General features: G+C 41.9%; 1 protein-coding gene across 1 annotated transcript in view; it reads left to right on the forward strand.

The window, feature by feature from the left end:
* The window catches only part of LOC311194173 (putative cation-transporting ATPase 13A4), a gene marked incomplete at both ends in the record, with an annotated part of 40,928 nt that overhangs the window by 9,586 nt on the left and 7,422 nt on the right, over positions 1 to 23,920 (forward strand). The window contains 21 exons of the mRNA XM_084267194.1: positions 929 to 1,066; positions 3,281 to 3,351; positions 3,435 to 3,515; positions 4,401 to 4,470; positions 5,277 to 5,411; positions 5,822 to 5,894; positions 6,530 to 6,661; positions 7,850 to 8,020; positions 8,454 to 8,611; positions 11,800 to 11,988; positions 12,304 to 12,365; positions 13,072 to 13,222; positions 14,864 to 14,950; positions 15,632 to 15,785; positions 16,374 to 16,485; positions 18,269 to 18,393; positions 18,955 to 19,118; positions 20,167 to 20,289; positions 20,937 to 21,016; positions 22,327 to 22,369; positions 23,253 to 23,362. Coding sequence (XP_084123320.1) covers positions 929 to 1,066; positions 3,281 to 3,351; positions 3,435 to 3,515; positions 4,401 to 4,470; positions 5,277 to 5,411; positions 5,822 to 5,894; positions 6,530 to 6,661; positions 7,850 to 8,020; positions 8,454 to 8,611; positions 11,800 to 11,988; positions 12,304 to 12,365; positions 13,072 to 13,222; positions 14,864 to 14,950; positions 15,632 to 15,785; positions 16,374 to 16,485; positions 18,269 to 18,393; positions 18,955 to 19,118; positions 20,167 to 20,289; positions 20,937 to 21,016; positions 22,327 to 22,369; positions 23,253 to 23,362 — 2,429 coding nt within the window. The remainder of the gene's footprint in view (positions 1 to 928; positions 1,067 to 3,280; positions 3,352 to 3,434; positions 3,516 to 4,400; positions 4,471 to 5,276; positions 5,412 to 5,821; positions 5,895 to 6,529; positions 6,662 to 7,849; positions 8,021 to 8,453; positions 8,612 to 11,799; positions 11,989 to 12,303; positions 12,366 to 13,071; positions 13,223 to 14,863; positions 14,951 to 15,631; positions 15,786 to 16,373; positions 16,486 to 18,268; positions 18,394 to 18,954; positions 19,119 to 20,166; positions 20,290 to 20,936; positions 21,017 to 22,326; positions 22,370 to 23,252; positions 23,363 to 23,920) is intronic.

Raw genomic sequence — 23,920 nt, forward strand, 5'->3', positions numbered from 1 at the left:
CATCCCAATGTCTATTAATTCTGAAATGTAAAGATAAATATCAGAAAATAAATCTTATTCTACTCAAAATGCAAGTTTAAGAAGAAAAGCACGCAGATATACAAACATTGTTAAAGTTCTTTTTTAAAGCCTTAAATTATTGAAAAGGATTCATACTTGGTACAGAACTTTTTTCTTCTGTTGTCATTTCCAAATGAGGTTTAATAGCTGCTTTCAGAACCTGCCTGGCTGAGGTAATCAGCCAAACTGCTGAGACACCGAGTATGGTATAAGTCAGGCTAATAGTTGGCTTTAATGCACCTGGTTCAGTGTTTGGGACTGAAAGGTTACCATGAGGGTACTCATTACAGTAGTTGCTCTAATCTCTAAGACTGTACTACTGACACTAGTGGTCAGTCAGTTTCAAAGGTGAACTTATTTTGTAGGAAAAAAAAACCAAAACAAAATCCAAACAGGATTGTGAACTCAGTTTGTGGCAAACCCTTTTCTAATGTACTGTTAAGAGAGGCACAGTGCTAACATGCTTGTTCCAATGAAATGTTGACACAGGAGTGACTGTGAAAAGGGACTGGCACTAAACATCCATTTTGCAACACAGCACTATGTTCCTTTGATCATCCCTTTAACAGTATAATCACTGCATCTCAGATTGTCCTGTACTGTTTGTCTGTCCTTATCAGCCAAACACCAGGCGTGCAGTCCATGAATTACTTGCAATGCTCACATTTTGAGAGCACTGTGGCTCTACTCCCACTCAGCTGATTTATCTGCCAGTCACAGGTGCTGAGAGGCCCCTGTTGGTTAGCCTTTTAAAAAAAGCTGGAGCAGGGCTCTAGGAAGGCCTACTGTAATCACTCCCTCCAAGGTGACAGTGAGTTTGGTCTGATTTTGAGAGAAATTGTGACACTTCTCTTTTATATTCATTTAGGATGAATTTCAGCTTTATTCTCGTAAGACTGTGACGTGGATCTCTGTGTCTGCACTTATCAAAAGCAGATCGGATTATCCAGCCCCTGCTGAGGAAGACTCAATCTTCAGCAAAGCCGTAATGAAGCCGAGTTTGCAAGTAAGTAAAGTATTCCCTGCAGCACCTGGGAGATGACAGCAAACCTCAGACACGATTCACAGAGTGCAAGTGAGCTGTGAAACATACCCAGCCAAGAAAGCTGCAGCTCCATGAACACTGAAAACAAGGCAGAGATTTTGGAGAACTGCACTGACCTCTGTAAAAATCCTCTCTTACTCTGAGATGGGTTATGAAAAAAGCATCCTCATTGCTCCTGAGAGAAGACCTATGTTATAGGGAGGACAAGACAAGGTAGTGAAGATTCAGAGTTCCAGATATAAAACTCATTGGTGGCATAGGAATCATGGAATCTAGGGGTGGCTATGTGTCTGAAGGGAAACTCTGAGGGACTGAACATCACAGCTCCCACAGTAACATGAGAACAGGAATGAATGCAGCTACAGGGGAATAGAACAAAAAAGTGCTCAGGCAGAGCTGCATCTATTTCCAGAAAAGGTTCACCAAGGAGGGTCTGAAACACATTTTGCTTTCTCACGTTGGTATGCTCCAATCTGTCCTTTCAATTACGTTTGCTGGAGTCAGGTCCTGCACTGCTGACTGTTCCTGAAAAAATGTATCTTTGCCTCTGCCAGTTCCATAGCTTTGAGATCCTAGTGAGACACTGGGTGGGGTGAAGGTAAACAATTAATTGATCCAAGCAGATCACAAGGTTTCTCATGAGTTGATATAATTACCTGCATCTTAGAAGAAGTACCAGACAGTTCAGTTATATGTCTTCCTTAGCATTACACATTACATTGGTGTGAGCAATGGGAATGCAATGGTACGTCTGCTAATATCTGTCTCTTGATTATAGATACTAGATCACTGCACTGGGGAACCCATAAAGGAGCTGTATTCCCTTCCAGGAAATAGATTTCTAACTCATTAGCATCTATTTTTATATCTACAACAATTTTTTAGTAGATATTTTCATTATAAACCTAACTTCAGCTGAGAAAGCCATTGCTATTACTGCTGTTTTGTGTGGGCATATATTAATGTACATAAGAAAGTTTAGTGCCAGCTAGTTTAATCAACTGGCACAGTATGAAAGTGAAGACTGGTTTGTAACATTCTTCAGAGGATTGAATAAGTAACATAAAAAAGCCCAATAAAACCATCAAATAATAGGCCCTTTGAACAACACTTTCATATCACTCAAAACATCTAGATGGATAAGAACAGATTTCAAAGCAGCAAAGAGCAAACAGTTTAATCCTTCACTGGCAATTCAAAAGCCTCTACTTGCATGTCAATTATAAACCCTTTTTGACGTTTTAGCTACCTAAGTCCACAGAGTAATGTGCAGTGCCTGAGAGCTGTCCAAGGACCTGTTCCGGCAGGGAGTTGAGGCCCTCATTTCCCACTCCAGTTTTTAGCATTGCAAATACTGCAGCTCCTATTGTTTGAAATCCTGACTACAAACCTCTTGTTAGGTTAATGACTGGAGTTATGGTTTGGTTTTGAGCCAGTGTATAAGTTGAGTATAGATTTCATTGGGCTATGATATTGCTTACTGCACTGGGTAGGGAGAGTTCCCTGAAGCTGATTTCTTTATTACTTAAATACTTAAGCCTTGCCTTCTTCCAGCTGATAGGAAGAGCCATTATCTCTAATAAGCTTTGGTATGTTGTGCAGGACAGGACAGACTCCTTCTGCGAGTTACAAATAGCCGTGTGTGTTCCTAATGGGTAACTGCTCTGTAAGAGCTTAGCATTAGCAGTGAGTCAGGAAATATCATGGGATGGCCTTTCTTGTTGGTTGACATATCTGTTCAGCTGAAGGACACAGCACCATGCCTGTCAGACAGAAGATAAGGGAGTTGTTGACTGAATATGAGCTTTGACAACTGCCTGTGTACCGACCACTGCCTCAGTGCAGTGCATCACATCACTTCCCTCATTCTGTGAGAGTGAGGGCTCTGTTCCTTGCTTCAGAAAATGGGGAGAGAATAATGATGCTTTGTATTTATTTGACCTAAAGGTCTGTAAAGCTGACTGGAACCTGCACTGAGGTGGGGATCCCACTCTATAACATAACTAGGGAGTTAGTACATGCAATCCTGTCTTCTCTCCCTCTCTGGGCTCCCATATAATTTGCTTGATCTGTGCTTGACCCCAGTGAAGATGTCTAGCTGAGATCTGTGAGTAGGCCTGGTAGTGGTTTTGTTTGCTATGTTGCTTATATTGTTAGCTGTGTTTTGTTTTGCAGGTGAAAAGTATCCAAGTACAAAAAATCCACTATGTCTGGAATGTCTATGCAAAACAGTTCCAGAAAGTTGGGTGAGTTCAATGCCCTGGTCTCTGAGGAAGTCAATCTTCCTTGTGAATAATGTCCTAAGGAAAACACTTCCTTTATATTTTAGAGCCCTAGAAGACCATCTCACTTGCTCAGCTATACATGCTCGGTTTGGTTCTGGTCTCACCTGCTGTGAACAGAATTTCAGGTACACATTTTAAAACACAAGTATTCAACATATAAATTTCAAAGACATGTAAATTCACTGCTGTTGGTGCACTTTTCTTGAGTTTCTTGTGTATCCATTAATACACACATAATTTTAGATTAAATGGCCATGTATGAAAAATTGAATGAAAAGGACTAGAGAATGTTGTGTATTACTTGTCAAAGTTTTTGAAATGTCTCAGTATTCATCACTTATTGTTCTCAGTCAGGAGATAACTATGTCCTGTAACTAACTCTAAGCAGTTTTTATCTGGAGCAAGAGAAATTCTCCATGAGATGGTGCAGATAAGTTGTGTGTGTGCTTCTTCAGTGGGACTCCACATAATTGTATTGAAGTTTTAAGTCAATTAGTTCTTTATTCTCACAAACTACTGTATTATTGGGCAACTTACAGAATAGGTGTTCCTGAAACTGCTAAATAAAGAAATAATCTTCAGTTGATTGAATACTGAAAATTCAGCTCCTGACCTTAATTCATGTGGAATCTTAATTTCCAATCACTCATGCAAAATTATTTGGGCTCATTAACCTCATGCAAAATTATCTGGGCTTAGATCACTTAATTTTAGGTGCAGAATTCCTTTGTTTATGTTGCTTCAAAGAAATTTTTACATGATGGAAAAATTTGCCTGAAAGGCTGTGTTGCACCTCCTGTTTAAGTAGATTTCACTGGTAAAATCATCTTTTCTGACATAAGCACATAGGGACATTTAATTTTTTACTTTTTTCTTGGAGGAAGATGCTCACAGCCTTTAAACTGGGATTGATACAAGCTCTCACTCTCAGTTCTATTGAAAGCTGCAGCTCTTTGAATGAGCTACATTGTTACTAATTTATCTGTGTGATGTATTTTTATCCCATACAGGAGAGTTATATGTGGGCCAAACACTATTGATGTTCCAGTGATCCCTATTTGGAAACTACTCATCAAAGAGGTTAAGCATTTCTTTGCTTTTATTCTAAGCTACTTGGGGAGGCAGAGTGTGCATATGGAATGTGATGGATTCTGTGTCTGAATTAGCTTCCCAGTACTCACTCATCAAGCACATTCCTTTTTCAAATCCTGTGTAAAGCTGTTCCCATGAATTCATTTTTCTCTGTTGCTTTGAATCCTCCATCCCCATGCCTGTATAGCTGCTTGGTGTTTGTATGGGTCTGTGTTCTGGGAGCTCTTTCTGGTGGTCTGGGTCAGTGAATGTTTTGAAGCTGCACTGGAAATCAAACCTACTCAGAGCAGCTTCTCTAAGAGTGAAGTCTGTCTCTTAATCAGCAGAGGTGAAGTAAAAGCAATGTCTACAGCTGCAGAGAGATCCAGTGAGCTCATGCCTCTGGACACAGCGCCACATAAAGCACCAGTATCTTTTTCAGACAGGAACTGGCTATATGTGGGCTAAACAGAGCGTTAGTGGAGATGTGCCTATCGAATGTGAGCTCTGGCCTCACAGCACAACCTGCTCTTCTCTCACCTTTGTTACATTTCTTGTAAAGAAGCAAGCAAATGAAGGCTTGGTCTGAGCCATTCACACCCCACATAACATCCTTTTGGTCCAGATTATTTGGCCTTTCTGTCAGATGGAGATGGTCCAGTCTGATTAGACTGAAGCTGCTGCTAACAAAATTAGAAGGGGGGTTGGGAGACACACTTGTCTCAGTAGCTTTTATTCCAGCCCATTTCTAACAAGGTGGACTGAGCCATTTAAATGTGGCAAGCTCTTGACTATTGCTCTCTCTCTCCAAACAGGTCTTAAACCCATTTTACGTGTTCCAGCTGTTCAGTGTGTGTCTGTGGTTTGCTGAAGATTACATGGAGTATGCTGTTGCCATCATAATCATGTCTCTCCTCTCAATTTTTTTGACTGTATATGATCTTAGACAGGTGAGACACCCCACCTTTTTCCACAAGGTGGATTTGTTTCTAATGTCTGGGAAAGGCCAGGATGTTGCAACATGTGCATGTGTAGTTCTGGGAGAGTTACTCAGAGGTTTAGTCTCGTGACATTGTGTAGTAGCAAGTGCAATGGCCTGGCCTGAATCATCACAACCTCCGTGTGGTTCTTTACCCACATCTCCTTTCCCCATTCCAGTCCTTTGCTTTGTAACCTTTTGTTGCACCTTCTAAATAATTAGGGTGGGGAATTTCTTTCTCTGTATGATTGAGTAGTTCCTGGCAGAGCCCCACTTTACAAGGGCTCTCAGAACCACACATAACAAAAGGAAATATTTGTTAAGAGATGGATTGCATCATGCAAGATGTATCACTTTTGTGTCTTCTCCTCTGATTTATAGCAATCGGTTAAACTGCACAGACTGGTTGAGTCTCATAACAACATCATGGTCACGGTCTACAGAAATAAGGAAGGTGATTCCTCTACACTTCTTTCTTCAATGTGTTTCATTTCTATAGCAATTTATATCAAACCTAAGAATATATAGTATCAAATTCCTTCTAGACCAGTTTCCCCTTCTGTCTCTCAGCTTGATTAACTAGCTTCTGCAGATTAGGTGAATTTGATATAGAGGTTATGGCACATCAAGCATATTCATAACTGTGTGAGCACAGCCTTAGCAAAAAATTACCAGGAAATCGATGTCATTTTTCTTAAAGCTGTGCTGGCAAAACCAACCATGTTAAGTGGCTTTGAGTCCACCTTATTGCTTCACTCAAGCATGGTCATTGCCATAGTATTTAGAGCACAATCCAAAAAATTGGAGTCGAACTGGGAAACATAGATCCAAGTTTCTTCAGTTAGGTCAGTGCATTGGAACAATTAGCATTGGTTGGGCTCCTGGAGAGATAAGGCATTCTGCAGTTTGAAGTGATGCCTAGGCTTTACTAAATATTTGAGGCTGTATTCTTACATCCTGCCTGTGGTCCTTTGTTTATCAGCCATTATAAAGAACTAACAATCTATTCACAGTTATTTCCTTGGTTTTTTTTCCCTTACCATGGGAAAATATATGAAGCACAAAGTTTGCATTACATGTCACCTACAGGTTTCCAAGAGCTGGAATCACACCACCTTGTTCCTGGAGATATGCTGGTTTTGAAAGAGGGCAAAACCCTTTTGCCTTGTGATGCCATCCTGACCAGTGGGCAGTGCGTTGTAAATGAAAGCATGCTGACAGGTACAGCTCATCCCTCCCTGGTTTACCATCTAAACATCATCATAGCACAGTGGCTTCAGCCAGGGGCAGAGAACATAGAGTGTTAGCATGTATCACCCTTACTACGAGATAGTCATAGAAGGGGATTCTTTCAGGTGTTTGCTATAATAAAGACAGAACTGTAGTTAGCCCCAGCTTATCTAGATAGACAAGATGAACTTTAGGAAATGCAGTTCATTCTTCCTGACTGGCATGCAGAATTTAGGAAGGGATCCTCTGATTAGAAAGGAAAGAGTGGACACTGAAGAGGAGCGACCAGGACAGAAAAAGAAACAATAGATACTGAGCAAAGCTGTTCCCACACAGGGCCCACAGTCCAGACTCAGGCTGTAGTGGTTTCTTTTAGTCACTCTGAATGTCTTGTCACTGATCATTCTGCCATCTCCAACTCGCTGGAGCATCAGCCTTCCAGACATTTAGTCCCACATTTATGTTATAGCAGTGGAGGACACACCATGTGGGAGGGTTCACTGCAAAGCAGGATTTTGGGTGCAGGAGATATTTGTAGTTCTGTTTCTTGTTTTTAATTTTGGTCTTGGTCTGAATGGAACTGAAACCCACAGTTCTGAAATATCATGTAAATGCGAAATTCCAGAAATCCCCCTTTCATTTACAAAGCTTCAGCTGTCAGAAAATATTTCTTCTGCTTTACCTTGGCATCTGCTGTGACATAAATAGGATGTATAGTGGCTGTCAAGCCTGGAGCTCAGTGCTCTCCCTTATACCAGGAAAGGCAAATAGGGAACATCATGTTTAATTTGCCTGAGGGAATAGTGTAGTGACCTGTACATGAGGTTCAAACTTGGTAAACTACTTGTGGCCATCAAGTGGAGTCATGCATCACCAGATCAGGTCTCTTTTCAAGTCTGTGTATCTGCAGCCAGGGTTTGGAGTCCTTGGACAGCTTTCAGTTCTCAGACTTACATGAAGCTGTTGTACTGATGCAAAGGAGAGCTCTTCTCTGCAGTGTCTGTTTGCTTGCTAGGCTTCAAACTTACTTACTCTGAAGATTTCCCAATATAAATGTAACATTTTTCTGAACTGGTTTCTCTAGTAAATAGCTTGCCATCTAGATGCCTAGATACTGTACTTATTTGAAAGTCAGCAGGCTGATTTTACGGTGTCCTCATCTGAGCTAATCTTTCCTAGGGGAAAGTATTCCAGTTACAAAGACACAATTACCCCAAGCTGATAACTCCAAGCCCTGGAGAATGCACTGTGCAGAGGATTACAAAAAGCACGTCCTCTTCTGTGGAACAGAGGTTATACAGACCAAGGCAGATGACAGAGGAGTTGTGAAAGCTGTGGTGCTGCGGACTGGTTGGTCAACACTTGAGTTTGCTTTTACTTTCGTGCTTTTTCTTACAGTCTCACTATAATGTGTCCAGTCACATTAAGTTAAAGGTGTTAATCCAAATTCACAACAGTCAGATGGAGAATTGATATCCTGGGCTGAGCTGAGCTGTTTTGCACTGTTTCCGTTTGCTTGGCATGATTTTTCAAAAAACCCACTAGCATAGGATTAAAAAGAAGAATTTTGTTTTGCTTCAGAGACATTGGAAAAAATCCTTCTCCTTAAGAGAAAACCAACTTTCCTCTATATTCTGCAGAGCAGCTCACACACTGAAATGAAAGTTCTGGGCCATCTTTCTGAATTTACAGAAATTACAAGTAATTTTAGAGCCCTCAATTTTTTTGTAAAGAACTTTTTGAAATGTTTTCCCCTTGGAATGATTTTAGTTTGTCTTTCCAGGTTTCAATACAGCTAAAGGGGATCTGGTGAGGTCCATTCTCTACCCTAAACCCATGAACTTCAAGCTGTACAGAGATGCCCTCCGGTTCCTGATGTGCCTTGTAGCATTTGCAGGCATTGGAATGATCTACACAGTGTGTGTGTTTGCACTCAATGGGGTGAGTTACTGAAGGCAGGAGAGATGTTCACACCCAGTTTCAAGAAACTTGAAACTTTAATGGCTTCATATACGTTTATAAATAAAAATGTGGTCTTTGTCACTCCTTTCTGCCTCAGTGTATGAGGCCATTTTATTATGGAATTGAATTTGTGACAGTACAAAAATTCAAAGGTGCAAAACCCCGCTGTTTCCCAGTAGTAATTTCTTCTGAGGTCTTAACAAATCCTCTGCAAGCCCTGCATACTTTATCTTCAGCATTCTGTTTGTCAGCTGCCTCTGTGTGTTGCCTGCCCTATGCTTGCTGACACATGTAATTATCAATGCATGGATTTAGCATAATGCTTTCTAGAGCTCTGAAAATCAGAGATCCCAGGAGCTTAGCCCTCTCTAAGTAGCTTTTACCAAGTTTTTTGTGGTGCTTCTTGTACATTCCTAGAAGAATCAGAAGTGAGTCATGGGTTATATGGAGCACAGACTGATGTGTCATTGTGAAAAGGCGGCTTTACAAAAATTTCAGTTTACATCAAAGACCCATCTATTGCTGTCCACTGTCTCTGAGAGGAACTGGTATCAAATGCTTAGGGAAAATGGTTAGGAAGCAGGACAAATATAGAAGAATTCTTTCCTGGTATAGTCTTCTAACTTCTCAAAGGTTTAACAGTTCAGTAAGCAGTCTTTTCTTTCTAGATCATCTAGCTGTAATAGCCACAGAAAATCTCCTAGAGTGTGGTTTAATATATTTCTGAATTCATTTATGACTTGGATTTGACAGCACCCATGGCAATGATTCCCAGTTTCATTATGTACTGTATGAAAAATGTTTTTAAAGCTGCTGTCTAAATCATTGAAGGCGCTGTAGGTTTTTGTTTCAAAGTAGCAAATAACTATTTTCCATTTGATGTTTTCTGTACTGTTCATGATTTAGAGATCATAAGCCACCCCTCCAGCCACCTTTCTTCCATGTTATAGACCCCTGAACAGTAAACACAGATCCATGAAATTACTGAAGTTTCAAAGAACTCTTTCTGCCCTTTTTTTGGAGTATCTTTGTATAGTCATTTGCTGTTGGGGGTGGGAGGGAGATAACCTTCATTTAGGTATCACTCAGCTTAATATCCGTGAGAGCTTTTGGAAAATTACTTTTGCAATGCCAACTATCCCATATCATTTGGGTCACCCACATCTCTGCTGATATTTTCCAGAGTTCTCAAGGAAGTTTATGGGATATTAATTCCCTCTGTGGAGTCTGTGTTAGCTGTTCTGTAATGTGTCGTATACACCAATGGTCAATTAATTCTGCATTATAATTTTAACCAAGTTTCTCAGTGTAGAACTAAGACTTACTGGCAGCAGTAAGGGCCAGCTATTCCCCAGGGGAAGGCAAGCCAGGAGCTGAGGGTGACCAGAGCACAGGTAGTGCCCTCACTGACCAGTGTGCAGTCACACAGTATTGGAATGTGGTGGGAATAGCTGGGTGCTGGTCACAGCCCATCACTAGTCCCAGGTAAGACAAAATGTTACATAATCAAGACACACCAGTCAGAAGCAGAAGGAGATGAGGGCAAGAGGAGGACAAGACAAGGCTGCAACACATGTCTAAAGGTGTACATCCAGGAGACAGTGCTAGAGCGAGGTACACCTAGAACATGGCTCAGACAGGGACTGAAGGCTCAGGCCTGAGATTAAATGGAGCTCCTTAACCCATGTGCAGAGAGGGTGGGTGGAGGTGAGGCTAATGAGGATAATTAAGGGCTATTTGTGCACCTGCCATTTTGGTCTTTAAAGCTCTGGAGTGTTTGCCTGAAACCCCTTTATATACAATTCACTGATTCTCATGCATCAAGTTCAATGTAAGAAATAGTTCTACATTGTAAATCAAAGTTCTGCAATTTTTAAAGCCTAATTCCTACAGAACTTCTTCAGAAACTTTCAAGAAATCATTGTATGCCCTTATAATTATCTTCCAAGGTAAAGTCTGAGTTCTGAGTTGCAAGGTTGATTCCGCAATTCAGGTTTTGAATAATTTTCCTCCTTTGGAATAATCTACAATCAGTTGGCTCAGAAGATGAATTCCCCTTGGGATATCAAACAGAGTGTGTTTAAGAACACGTCCTGGTGTCAGCTTTGTGGTTTTTCCTTTTTTTTTTTTTGACTTTCTGCTTGTAATATGTAAAACACATGCTGATGTTATCACAGCAGCTGAAACTGTCTTGTTAGGCTGGTGTAAAATTCAGTCACACGATGTACTCAATGCTTCTGTGAGTTTGTATGTCTAAAGGTGGCAAGTGCTTCATTCTAATGTAAAATAGATAAAAAATATCATCAGATTGGTGCCTTCTGTGATCTGAAACAACATCAATGAAGGCAGAACGAGAACATGATAAAAATTCAGCTCATCAAATGCAACATGATTTATGGTCAAAGTCCCAAGCTCAGAAGCAGTAACAATAGAACTCTATGATGTTTTGCAGATCCTTCTGAACAGCAAATCTTCTTTAGTTTGCAGTGTCTCAGTTCTGGGACCCCAATTTAAAATGCATTCAATCCTTTAGCAGTGATATTAACTGCCAAGAATAACAGTGCTGACATTCAGCATACTGGCAGTCATTTTTACACCAACCTCTAATCTCCCAAATTAGAGATCGCTTTCAAAAATGTAACTTTTACTTCCATGTCTCTTCCTGCAGGTAAAAGCAATTTCATTTCACAACTCCTAGAACGTAAGGTCAGAAAAAACCTTCAGTTCATGCATTCTGCCCTCCTTTTCAGCACCATCCCATGTCTCACCTGTCAGCCTAACGTGAAGTCCAGAGCAAAGAATGCCCATGTAACTGGCATTGTGTGCTGTATCATGCATAATGGCTTGACTGAGGGTGCAATAACCTAGCTGGCATATTTGAACTCATGCTTTGGAGTAGACTGTGAGCTCTACCTGGCAGGTTTACTGGCATGGAGAATGAAGGAAGGCATAGAGGCTGCTCTTTAGCAGTGTTGTAGCCTTGAAAACTTTGGTTAAATCAAAGCAATTAATTTCTTAGGGAGGTGAATATGTGATGGACCAGAAAGCAGCACAGCCTGAAGCACCTGCAGTGGAGGAGAGGTGGGGTGAAGAGTGTTACACTCAGACAATTCAAGCAGCACTCCTTGCCAGCCTCTTGCTGATAACCACTTTTTGTTTTATGTCAGGAGGAGGCAGGGGAAGTGGTGAAGAAGGCTTTGGATGTTATCACCATTGCTGTCCCTCCCGCTCTGCCTGCTGCCTTGACAACAGGCATCATTTATACCCAGCGGAGGCTGAAGAAAAAGGGCATCTTCTGCATCAGCCCACAGAGGATCAACATGTGTGGACAGCTGAACCTCGTCTGCTTTGACAAAGTAACTGCTATGTGTTAGTAACTACTCCTGTGCTACTAATGGGAGCCAGGCTAGGGGGTGGGACAGTATGGGCTCTGATCAAGTGTTTCTATTGTATTTTAGAAACACACTGAGCAACCTTGTATAGTTGTGTTGTCTGAATGGACACTGGTCCATATTGTTGATTTTCTTGGAATGTAGGATTGGCTGGTAGCACTTTTGCTCTGCACTGTGCTGGCATTTTCTGGACAATAATTTCTTAAAATAAGTATTTCTTTTTTATTCCTCTTGGACCTCTCATGTGGGAAGTTAATTTAAATGTACATTTTAACTTAGACTGGCACCTTAACAGAAGATGGCCTGGATCTTTGGGGCTTGCTGCCCTCTGAAAGAAACTGGTAAGGCTCCTTGACACACCAATGGCATTTAAGTTTGGTGGGATAGTGACTGGATTCTCTTGGTAGATATATGAACAGATCTGAAAGATAATTAATGTGAAACAACAGGTTGAAGTTCCCCATGTTTAGATTTCAAATACTATTTCTGTAGCCTCTGGAAAGTGAGTTTATTTCCTCATGCTAGGGATCCTGCTCCACATGAAAAGATGCAGACACTCTCATCAGCATTTGACATAGCATACCTAGGCAGGATAGTCTGCAAGTAGACATGCTAGGTGAAATCTCAAAGCTGCAGCAGTGCCCCAGCTCTTTGTGACAGGAAGTCATTGCTGCCTATGACATTGCTGCTCAGTTCCTTCAGTGCCCATTTGCATTTCCAGAAATGTGCATGCACAAAAATGCACAAACTTATATCAGCTTCACAGATCAATGGTCATTACACAAGCTGCAAGGATGATATTTAATAATAATCTGTTAATCTGTTAATCAACTATGCAGAATACACCTATTCTGAGCATGGACATCCCAGCCTTTAACAGGCGTGTGAGAAATAACTCATGGGGGAGGTCAAGTCCCCAGAAACATGCTTATGGTTTGACCACAGGATAGAACTTTAACAGTCCCCTGGCTAAGGATTGTTTTTTCTCTTAGTTGTATGTGTTTTGCTGTTCTCTGATGATATTTTTCATGCTCTCTTTTGCATTAGCTTCCAGGATGTTCATAGCTTCCCTGCAGACCACAGCCTGCCTTGGGGCCCAGTGTTCAGAGCAATGGTGGTTTGTCATTCGCTGATTGTTTGGGAGGGCAAGATCCAAGGAGACCCACTGGATATGAAAATGTTTGAGGCCACAAACTGGGTAAAGCTGTACTTTGTTGTTATGGTAATGGTGGTGGGGAGTTTTGGTGCTCTTGCAAAGCAGAAATGTCCCAAGCCTTTCCAAGCGAGTAGCCACTTCTGACACATAAATAAATCAGCTAAAGCCCAGGAGACATACCACATGCTTAGGCTTTTGGAGAAATGTTCACTCTTTCTGCCTAGAACTTTCACTTAGGGGTACTTTGAGTACTTCTTTCATTTGGTTGGGAGTGGTGGATATCATGGAGACCCCACTGGGGTATGTCAATGTGGAGGTATTTCTACTGTCTTGAGGTTTGAATGCTGTGAAAGCACGTTGCAATGCTCTCAGCCTCTGTCCCATTACCTACAAGCAGCCATCAGTGTTGCTGTTCACTCTCTGATCAGTTGCGGAAGAGGTTTTGGGGGGGAAATGAGTATTTATGAAAACTAAGAGGCTGCAAATCTTAGATGGGCAAGAGCCAATCAGCCCATAATTACCTGGTGGAAGGTATAGCCACAAGCCATTGCTGATGCAAGGTGTAAGAGATTCAGAGCAGGATTAACTAGTTATGTGGGTGACAACATCCATATTAATGCCTGTTTTGTATCTGCAAAATATGTAAAACAACCAAGTTTCAAGGAATAAATTTCAATGACACGAGATAGAGGGTGTTTTGCCCCAGGGCCATCACCTTGCCATGTCAGCCTTAGGCAGACACCCATCAAAGTTATAAATTAAACAGGAATAATACTGTTAAATAATTCCTGTGAAACATGAACAACTGTGTGCCCTTTGACACCATAAAATATTTTTGTTCCTCACAGTCATGTTGTGTGATGATTAAAAAACCCAGCTGATTTGTGGAGTACTTCAAGAGCACAGGATGTGCTTTTTACACTAATACAAACAATTATTATTTTCCCACTGGGTCTGTGCTATATCTAAAGAGTTTTGCATGTTGTCCTGGGTTTTGGCAGGGATAGAGTTAATTATCACAAGAAGCTGGGAGGGGTACACAGCCAGGACAGCTGACTCAGACTAGCCAAAGGGATATTCAATACTATATGACGTCATGCTCAGTGTATAAGGGGGGAATGGCTGGGGAGGAGGGATCACTACTTGGGGACCAACTGGGCAGTGAGCAAATTGCGTTGTGTATCACCTGCTTTGTCTATTCTTTTATTAGTATTGCTGTTGTTGTTTTCCTCTTCCTTTGCTGCTGTAGTAAACTGTCTTTATCCCAACCCATGAGTTTTACTCTTTTTTCTTCTGATTCTCCTCCCCATCCTACTGCCAAGGATGGAGGAGAGAGCGAACAGCTGTGTGGTACTTGGTTGCCGTCTGAGGCTAAACCACAACACATATTTAAGTGGGTTGCAATGAATAAGGAATTTATTGGCAGTGAGAGGGCATAATCTATTTGTTGTGCAAGAGTACAGCAGTTATTCTAGTGAAGCTGGTGAAGCTCTGTATTTAATTGCCAATTGAGGTGGTAGGTTTTCCATTGCTGGGGCTTTTTAGTGTGAGATCAGACAACCCCCCATAAGAATAAATACGAAGCCTTGCTTTGAGGGAAGACAAGGCTGTGAATGATTCCTGAGATCCCTTTGAGCTCTGCTGGTGCTGTGATCTGAAACATTTTTGTCTTTCAATATACAGGTGATAGATGACTGCAGTGGACACCAAGTTGAAGGTCAAGGATCCACACATGCCACAGTTGTTAGACCTGGGCCTAAAGCCAGCAGTGTAAGCTATTTCAAGATTCACATTCATAATCAAGTCAGTGTAAAAGTTACCTTTCAGTAGAGAAACACTTGGTTTTCCTAGTCTAAGACAGCTCTTCCACACTTTGTCTTTCTTGTACTGCCTGCAGAGAGATTACCTTGCTTGCTCTGATTAAAAAGAGATTTTGGGCAGGAGCTTGCAGCTCACAACAGAAGCAGGGGATGCTGGATGCCAGATTGTCCAGCTCAGGAATTTGCCTGTCCTGGTGGCTTGAGATTCAATCCAAAATCAGCTGAGTGGTGAAGATCTCCAAAAGCACTTGGCACTGCAGTGGAGTCTGATAGCTGATGTCAAACTGTTACTGGTGACATACACCAAAGGGGGCACTTTCAGACATCCCTTTTCGCTCTGCAAGACCAGTGTAAGACCCAGCAGAATCTTGTTAAAGAAGCAGGACTAGTGAGTTCCTTACAGTAAATTATGTCTAATAGTCTGCTAAAACTGTCAGTGACATGCTTAAGCTAAATACTTCTGTACAAATTTTGCTGCCTGTTTATATATCAGTCTTTCTGTCCCACTGTGACAAATCAGCCTGTTATACATGGTTAGCTTCTTGCTGTGGCCCAAAGGACAGATTTAGAATCCTTTGGCCTGAGCTTGAAATCCTTGCTGCACTATCTAACCAGTTTGCTTTTCTCCTAGGTCCCAGTGGAAGGAGTTACCATTTCACATCAGTTTCCATTTTCTTCAGCCTTGCAGAGAATGTCTGTCATTGCTCAGGAGATTGGTGGAGAAAAACAGGTCTTCACAAAAGGGGCTCCAGAAACAGTAGCCATGTTATGTAGAGCGGAAACAGGTAACTGGCATTTTAAATGCTTCATAGATACATGTATATATAAGTGACTTTGATGGTGCAATGAAGTAGAAGGTCCAAATGAGATTTCTGGGTCTAAGGCTTGAAACTTCAGCCTGAGAAGTTAGAGTCTGTCTGTTGTGCTTAGTCTAAGGCTAAAATCTCACGCAGACCTTCTCAGCAAAGAAAGAATGCCCAGAGATAAAAGCAAGTACCAACTCTTGTAGAAGGGGTACAGCCTCTGTCAGAATAGATATTTGAAAACAGTTGTCTACTGGTCCAGTATACATCAAAAAAGTTTTCTCCAAGCCTTGGGAGGGCAGCTAAAATAGCACAGCTTTAAGACACACTGGAAGAAGGTAAGTCTGTGCAGAATAGTTTAGGATCTTAAGTGCAAAGTGACTGAGGAAAGGGAATGATTTTCTTACCAAGAAGAATTCAATTTAGCAGCTTTGCTTGATTTCCTCAGGCTATTGGTAGGCTATAGGTGTACTTGCCCTCTGGGACAGGAACCATCTCTGCTCCAAAGCTTCCTTTTTATTAGAAAGCAGTCACATGCCCTGATGAACTTTATTTTCCTCTTTTGCACAGTCCCATTGAACTTTGAAAGCAAGCTTCTGCTCTACACAGCACAGGGCTTTAGGGTCATTGGACTGGCATGGAAATCTCTACAGGCAGGGAAGCAATCTACTGATGTAACAAGGTAAGCCACTGACTGCTTCGTATCAGCCATATTCCACCATGGGCTAGTGATGCTTCACATAGTACTGTTACCACAACAACCCTACAAAAGCAGTTTTGTTAGATTTAGGCTAGAGAGGATTTGATTTAAATCTAGATGTAGATCTGCCTGAGAATGGGTGGAGGGCACTTCATTACTCCATACTTATAGCATATGCCCCAAATCCTTACACATTTGTTAACAGTGGATCAATATAGGAAGCATAACTCTAGTACACTCTGAAGCCTAGTACGCCCCCCCCCCGCCCCCCAGCCCAGAATTTCTACCCCTCTTCTTGCACATTTATCTGGGCTTTCAGCTGAAGAGAATTCTCTTTTCTTTTTTGTTATCCTGACTCTTTGATCAAGCAAACGCAGCAGATGACCCCCATTACACCACTGGCTCTCTAGCCCAGTCAAAGTCAGCAGACTATCATTTGCTGCTGTCTTGGTCCAATCTTTCAGCTTTCTAGCTTTTGTTTTCTTTAGTTTCTAGAGAAGCCAGCAAACTCTTCTGCTGTGCTTATGATATTAGTTTTCCACAAGCATCACACAAGAACACCTACACATGAATCCATAGGCCTTTGCCCAAATCCCTCTAGCTTTTGTTTGTGATACTCATAGCATTTGCTGTCCTTTGTGTTTATTAGCTGCAGGTCCTAATCCAAATGGGGCTCACTTGCTCTTTCACAGGGCTTTTTGCTTTGCAGAAAGGGCCAGTGACACTGGGGCAAAGTGCAAGTGGTTTGTTTAATTCTTGTGACAGGTGTTATAACAGACTTATCCAGCCCAGTGTGTCATGTGGCATGGATTTTGTAGTTGTGTGTGCAGTTACAGTGTGTGTGACGTAGATACTGCCAGGAGAAAAAAGAAAACTGGAGGTCAAACAAGATCTGCTGTAACAGCAGTGACTATTCAGCACCACCTGACTCAGCTACTCTGACTGTCATGCAAGTGTTTGGCATCACCTCCTCCTTACTGCAAGGGCTAAAATAAGTATTTGAAAGCTTTTATTTTTTTTCTAGTCTCTTCAGAGTCGACCTGTCTCCCCTAGAGACCTCTACTTTATGACTCAGAGATGGGAATGCTTACCAAATTCTGTTCTCAACTGTATGTTCTCAACTGTAAACCAGACAATAGCACAGGTGTAAAGGAAAAAGTAGGAGGGAACAGAACTAGAGTTCCCAATGCTGTTTGCTTGGGTCCTACTGTCAAGAGTAGCAGGTATGTTTACTAAGGTGTGTTTCTTGTACAGTCCTCAAATTAGAAGGACTAGTGTGCATGAACTTTCAAAATCAGACCACCGCAATTTGGGAATCCTGCAGGAAATTCAGGGTGCTTTTTCTTGTTGGCTGAGGGTGGTGCATGAATGGAAAACAGTCCAAACAGTCCATCAGGCTCCATGTTTGTGTGTGGAGCAGGTAGGTTGAAGTTGGTTCTTTGATTTGGTAATTAAGCAAAGATAAGCTGGAAGCTGGCTATGTACTGAACTCACTCTTCAGAAGGGAAGAAGAGAATAGAAAGATGAAAGATCAAGTGAAGATCCTCCATACACAAACCAGCACCACTTGCTGCCAGTGGGAATTAAGCTCTGCTGGTGTTGAAATAGCACCATAAAGGACTGCTGAAAACTAATGAGCTATTTTAATTCTTTTGGGTTAGGTGGGATGGTTAGCAGTTAGAACTTGCTATCAGCAAATCCAATGCACAGACAGACTACAGGCAAAAAGAAGAATTTAATCTATCTGTCTGTTTTTTACTCTTAGGGAGGAGGCAGAATCTGATCTGACATTCCTGGGTTTGCTGATAATGGAGAATCGATTAAAGAAGGAGACAAAGCCTGTCCTGGCAGAGCTCAGTGCTGCCCGTATCAGGAGTGTTATGGTTACAGGTATTTAAAAATGGTGGATTATTTATGTGGCCACTGGCCCAGACAGAGAGTTCAACAATATTTGAGTGTCACCACCACTGGTAGGATGGCACAAATATTTGTATCTTTCAGACAATTATAGTCCAAGAAGCATCTGTGTTCTAATAATGACATGAGCTGAACCATACAGGCTTGTGTCAGAGCTTTCCTATTCCTCTGATGCTTTCCAGTGAGTCCATTTGTTCTCTGTGGTAAGGTTGTCAGATGACATACACAAAAACATGCCATGCAACATCCCCTCTTTATAGGGCCTAATGAAATTCTGTTGTCATAAATGGGCAGAGATGGAGCATGAATGGCAGGACAAATCCTCCAGATGAAAATACATTTAATTATTGAGACAGACCTCATCAGCAAAGTTTTAATCTATGTCAAAAACTTCCTTAGGCTCAGACACTGAAATCTTACTAATTCTTGTGGATATATTTGAAAACTCAGAATTGAGGAAAAGGTTAATGTTTCCTCCATAAACAAATCCTCATTATGGAAATTTTTACATAACAGTCTCCTTGTTTTTGCTAGGTGACAACATTCAGACAGCTGTCACTGTTGCCAAAAATGCTGGGATGATTCCTCCAACAGACAGAGTGATTCTTGTGGAAGCAAACAAAATACCTGGATCTTTTTCAGCATCTATAACCTGGAAACTACTGGAAGAAAACAAACCTAAAGATTATGGAAGCCTGGTGAGCAAATGCAAAGCAGGTGTTATGCAGCAGGAAAACAAAGTTGGAGTGCTTTAAATAATGCAGTGGGATTAGGCTGGTGTAAGAGAGATCAGTCATTCACTATCATCTGCATGCCAGAATGTTTTGTGCTAGAAGAATGTTTAAAAAGAAGGGATCTTTATAAAAATGTGCTCCCCCAGAGCTTCCTTCCTAGCATGTTGTCTTGTGAACTGATTTTTTCTAAGGGCCTAGCTAGATTTGAGAAGAGCTTTGCACAAACCCAAGGAAGATTTGTCCTTAGCCCCCATGCTTAGTTGATTCCAGTTTAAAGCATGTTTTGCTTCACTACTAATTCAGTAGTATAGATGTGGACTTAAAATCTATAGAACTGCACTGAATGAACCAGCTGTATTCAACAGGCAGAGAGTTAACACTTTCCACACCTGCAGAATTAGAACACAGATTGTCAAGAAACTGCATATACCCAGTGAAATATAGGCTACCTGTGCTAAAAAATTATATTTCCTCAAGCATCTCCACAAAGAAACTGAAACAAAGACCAGTTACTCTCTTCCTGAAGAGTATGTCTGAAGGTGCTGACCCTCCTCTGAGAAGTATTAGTCAGGCAGATGGTAGGAAATCTCTGCAGGGGCTGTTGAGTGGCTCCTTTCTACCAGAGCTCAGCTTGAACAGCATGTTCACTGTATTTCACTGCAAAAAGACATGCCTAACTGTGGTGCCCATATCCTCTCTCTAGCCCCTCTCACTTCCAGTGCAGCCTACCAGGTTGGCCCTGTTGTGTAAGTTCTATCAAATGTGGCAATGCACAGGGCCACCTGTAAGATATATGAAGCACCCAGTCACAGTGAAATTAGTGGCATTATACACCTAAATCCCTTTACAAATTCAGGCAAAAGCAATAGGCCTTGAACCCTGGTCTCCCAGAGTCTTCTCAAGTGCCCTCCCCACGATACGTCCCTTTCTCTTTCTGTAGTAGTGCTTGTGTAAATGCACACAGCAGCTTTTGAGGGCCTGGGACCAGCACTCATTCTCTCTTGTTTGATAGGAGGATCACAGTCATACTGAACAAAGAATCAGGCTGGCACTGGGATCAGGCCAATATCATTTTGCCATGAGTGGAAAAACTTACCAAATCGTAGGACAGCATTTCAGGCACTTGCTTCCAAAGGTAAGTTCTGGATTATTTAACTGGAGTAGGCTTGCCATTCAGTAGATTCAGATTGTCCTGACATAATTAGCTGAAAAGATCTGTATTAGGACATCTTTTGGGAACAGTTCCAACCCTAAAATACTCATGAGTTGGATGAATCTCTGACATTATATAGGGGGAAAAATCTGAAAATCCCTGGATCTTTTCTGTACATGAGAGGAAAAGACCTGACTCATGGTGTGAGGACATGACTTAGAACATTTGTGCCCATACAGGTGGCCCTTGCACAACACCAATTCTCTCCTATTTTGGAGAACAGGAGGGAGAACATGTATCACACAGCATTCAATTCAGCTTGACTTGTCTGTTTTAAGGAAAGGATGGTCTTGTGAATTCCCTTCTAATAAGTGGCTGCCTGGTAATCTGTGATCATCAGTTCATCTGTGTAACTCAAATGAAACACCAGGACTCTTGTCCTTATTGTGACTGTTATTTAAAAAAAAAACAACTTAAGATTATCTTCTATCTTTGACCATCAGCCTTTCTTGTTTTGGAGTCTAGCATTGGTTGTTTGGAAATGTGAATTTGGTGGTTTCTACTGCAGTTTATTACTGTGACTCTTACCTCAAGTGCTTAAATAATCACTTCCTTTATTCTCCTTACAGCTCCTGATGAACGGAACAGTTTTTGCTAGAATGTCTCCTGGTCAGAAATCCAGCCTTGTAGAAGAGTTTCAGAAGCTGAAGTAAGTTCCTAATGAGCACTAGGAAATAGGAAGACTTTGATGATTTTCCAGGATTGGAAAGAGTCTAGTAAGAGCTATTTTTTGTCTAACATGCACAAAACTGAAACTTCCACAGATGTAACAGCTTGGCAATTAAATTCCAAAAGCCTGTGAAAAAAGAGACACTGAAGTCCATGTTGGTTTGGCAACCTATCAAAGACCTAGCACTCTCTTGTTTCTGGCTTTTGACTGTTAACATCACCCTTCATTCTTCTCTCTCTGGGATGGAGGAAGGGGCACTTGTCTACCCAAGATTTTTAAGAACATCAGTACTGCAGCTTCTCTGACACTAGTAGTCTTTTGATGATTCATTGTGATGGGTTAGAAAACATAGCAGGATGGTCTGGATTGGTATGCCTGTGCAGTTCACAGCCACAGATATGTGTGTGTGTGTGTGTGTGTCCCTCAGTCCCAGGTGTCTTGTTGCCTGTTATTCAGCTGTTTCCCAAGTCTTTTGAAGACCCTCCAACCCTCACCTCAGCTAGCTAGCCCCTGGCCTTTCCCAAGAGCAGGTACCAGATTATCAGATTATCAGCCTGGTATAACCAGTTATGAGCACCCCAGCTCCTGTCTGGCCTCCCTGGACCACCAGTAGTGCCTCCTGGTGAAAACTTCCCTTGCACTGAAATTCAGGTCTCAGCAGTAAATGACACAACCTTGAGTCAGGTCCTGAAGCACTAGGTTAATTTTACTTGGGTGCTGCAGATACAAGGATTTACTTTAGGCCTCATAATTTCATAATGTGATTTCAGGCTCAGGGTGGGGAGCTGTCTCCAGGTACCCTCTTAAACCCATGTTCTCCTACTCCAGCTGCCTCTGTCACTCCCTTTCTGCCCCAGGAGATACTATCAGGACTGGACCCCAGAGCAGCCTTCTCATTCATGTCTATTCCCAGGGAACAGGAGATGCTGGTGTCTGCAGTCCTTCCTTTCTGAGCAGGGTTGTCACCATTAGCCCTTTTCTCTGTTAGCATTGACCTTAAACCCAGTGAGGGTGGGAGACTGTGTCCATTGTAATGAACATGAAACTGCAGGCTAATGTATTCTTCAGGCTGTCACAGTAGGAACTCTTTGCTGAGGTGCAAGCCTAAGGCCCATGCACTGTCCAGAGTCTTAGGCTTGTATTTCAGTCTTTCAGCTTTCCAGAAGAGCTTTTAACAAAGGGCTTACATGACCTGCATAAATGACATGCATGGAGGAGTCTTTGATTCCCTCCTGTTTATGTGTCTCACTTTCCCCAGCACTGAATTGCAGGTCGCTTTATTTTTTTAGTTACTTTGTGGGGATGTGTGGAGATGGAGCCAATGACTGTGGGGTAAGTGAAAGTCCTTTACAATATAATTATTTTTAAAATGAAAAATGCAAGCAATGCCATGAGAATACCCCAAACAGGTGGGAGTGCTGTGCTTATTCACAGAGCAGCTTGTTCAGCACTAGTTCAGGCCTGATCCAGCAGTGTGGTCCTTACCATTCAAAAGCTGTCCTAGACCAGAGATTGTTGCAGTTTGTGGTCTCAAGGAATGATTAATTTCCTTTGCAAAAAACACCAGAAGATTTTCTAAATCCTCCACAGGGGTTTCTGTCAACATCTTCAGTGTCTTGGGGTGGGGAAGGTGAGAGGGAGGAGGAGTTTCCATTGGAAACAGCTGTAGGGCTACAAGGTTTATGGAAATGCACATTTTAGATGTGCAAGAAAGTTCTGTTGTGGTTTCTTTGGTGTTTTTTGTTTGCTTGTTTGTTTCCTAAAAGGAAGGGCCCATGTTCAGCCATGTTCAGCTCCCTTCTGGGCAGGTTCAGCTCACTCCATCACTTCACACATCTTTGTGGCAGTGAGAGCAGCATCACCTAGGCAGTGAAACCCTTGCTTTAACACAAAATCCCAAGGGTTTTCCTGAGGGAAGCACGCAGGGGACCTAGGCTGTCTACACAGGGTGTGACTACAAATAAATGCTGACAGAGGACACAAAGCCAAACCTGTCTTCTGCAGCTGATGGTAGATGGCTTTGGGGTCAGTGGGAAATGGACTTTTCCTGCACTCTTGATCCCACTCCTCTGAACTTGATGCCTCAACCACATCCCACTGGAGGAACCTTTTGGGCAAAGCCCACACAAGGAGTGAAAAAGGACTGCTGTTAGCAGACATGTCAGTTGCTGTGTCTTCCTGTTTTGTGAGTACTGAAGAAGAATGTGTCTTTCAGGCTCTGAAAGTGGCACATGCAGGGATATCCCTGTCGGAGCAGGAGGCATCTGTGGCTTCACCTTTCACATCCCGAACCCCCAGCATAGCATGTGTGCCAGAGCTGATCAGGTAAGCATGGCTTTTTTTCCTATGACATAAAGGAGACAAATATTAGTGTTGAGTGTTCCCACCAGGCCAGAATGCACATATTTAGAGAAAAATAAATGTCTATGACCTTGAGATTGCCATTTGTCTAGTTCCCATCTGAAATCCCTTTAGGATGTATTAATTCCTTCAAAACTACAGGAGGAGGTCATCTACAGCAGAGCTTTATGTCATTAGCAGTGTTTTGTATGCAAAAGAAATAGCAAAATGAACAGTGCTCCATAAAGCTGAATCAAATGTCCACAATTGCACACTACAGTTAGGCTCTGCCTCTGTTACCTTATGCAAGCAAAGTGTTAGCATCTGTTATGCTAGGGTCCTGATTTTGCTTCCTGGAGCAGATGAATAACCAGAGAGAGTGTGTTAGCTTCACTGGGTAGATGTTCGCTGCAGGAGGAGAGGACTTGTTTGTTTGAACTCACTGAGCAGTTGCTTGGCTTTTCCTCACATGGAGTTGTTACCTGCATGATTAATGTCAGCAGGAAAACTCACCAGGGTAAACTGTAGCCTTGGAAACATAGA

Source organism: Gallinula chloropus, assembly GCF_964237585.1.
Source record: "Gallinula chloropus genome assembly, chromosome: 8".
Taxonomy (NCBI): Eukaryota; Metazoa; Chordata; class Aves; order Gruiformes; family Rallidae; genus Gallinula; species Gallinula chloropus.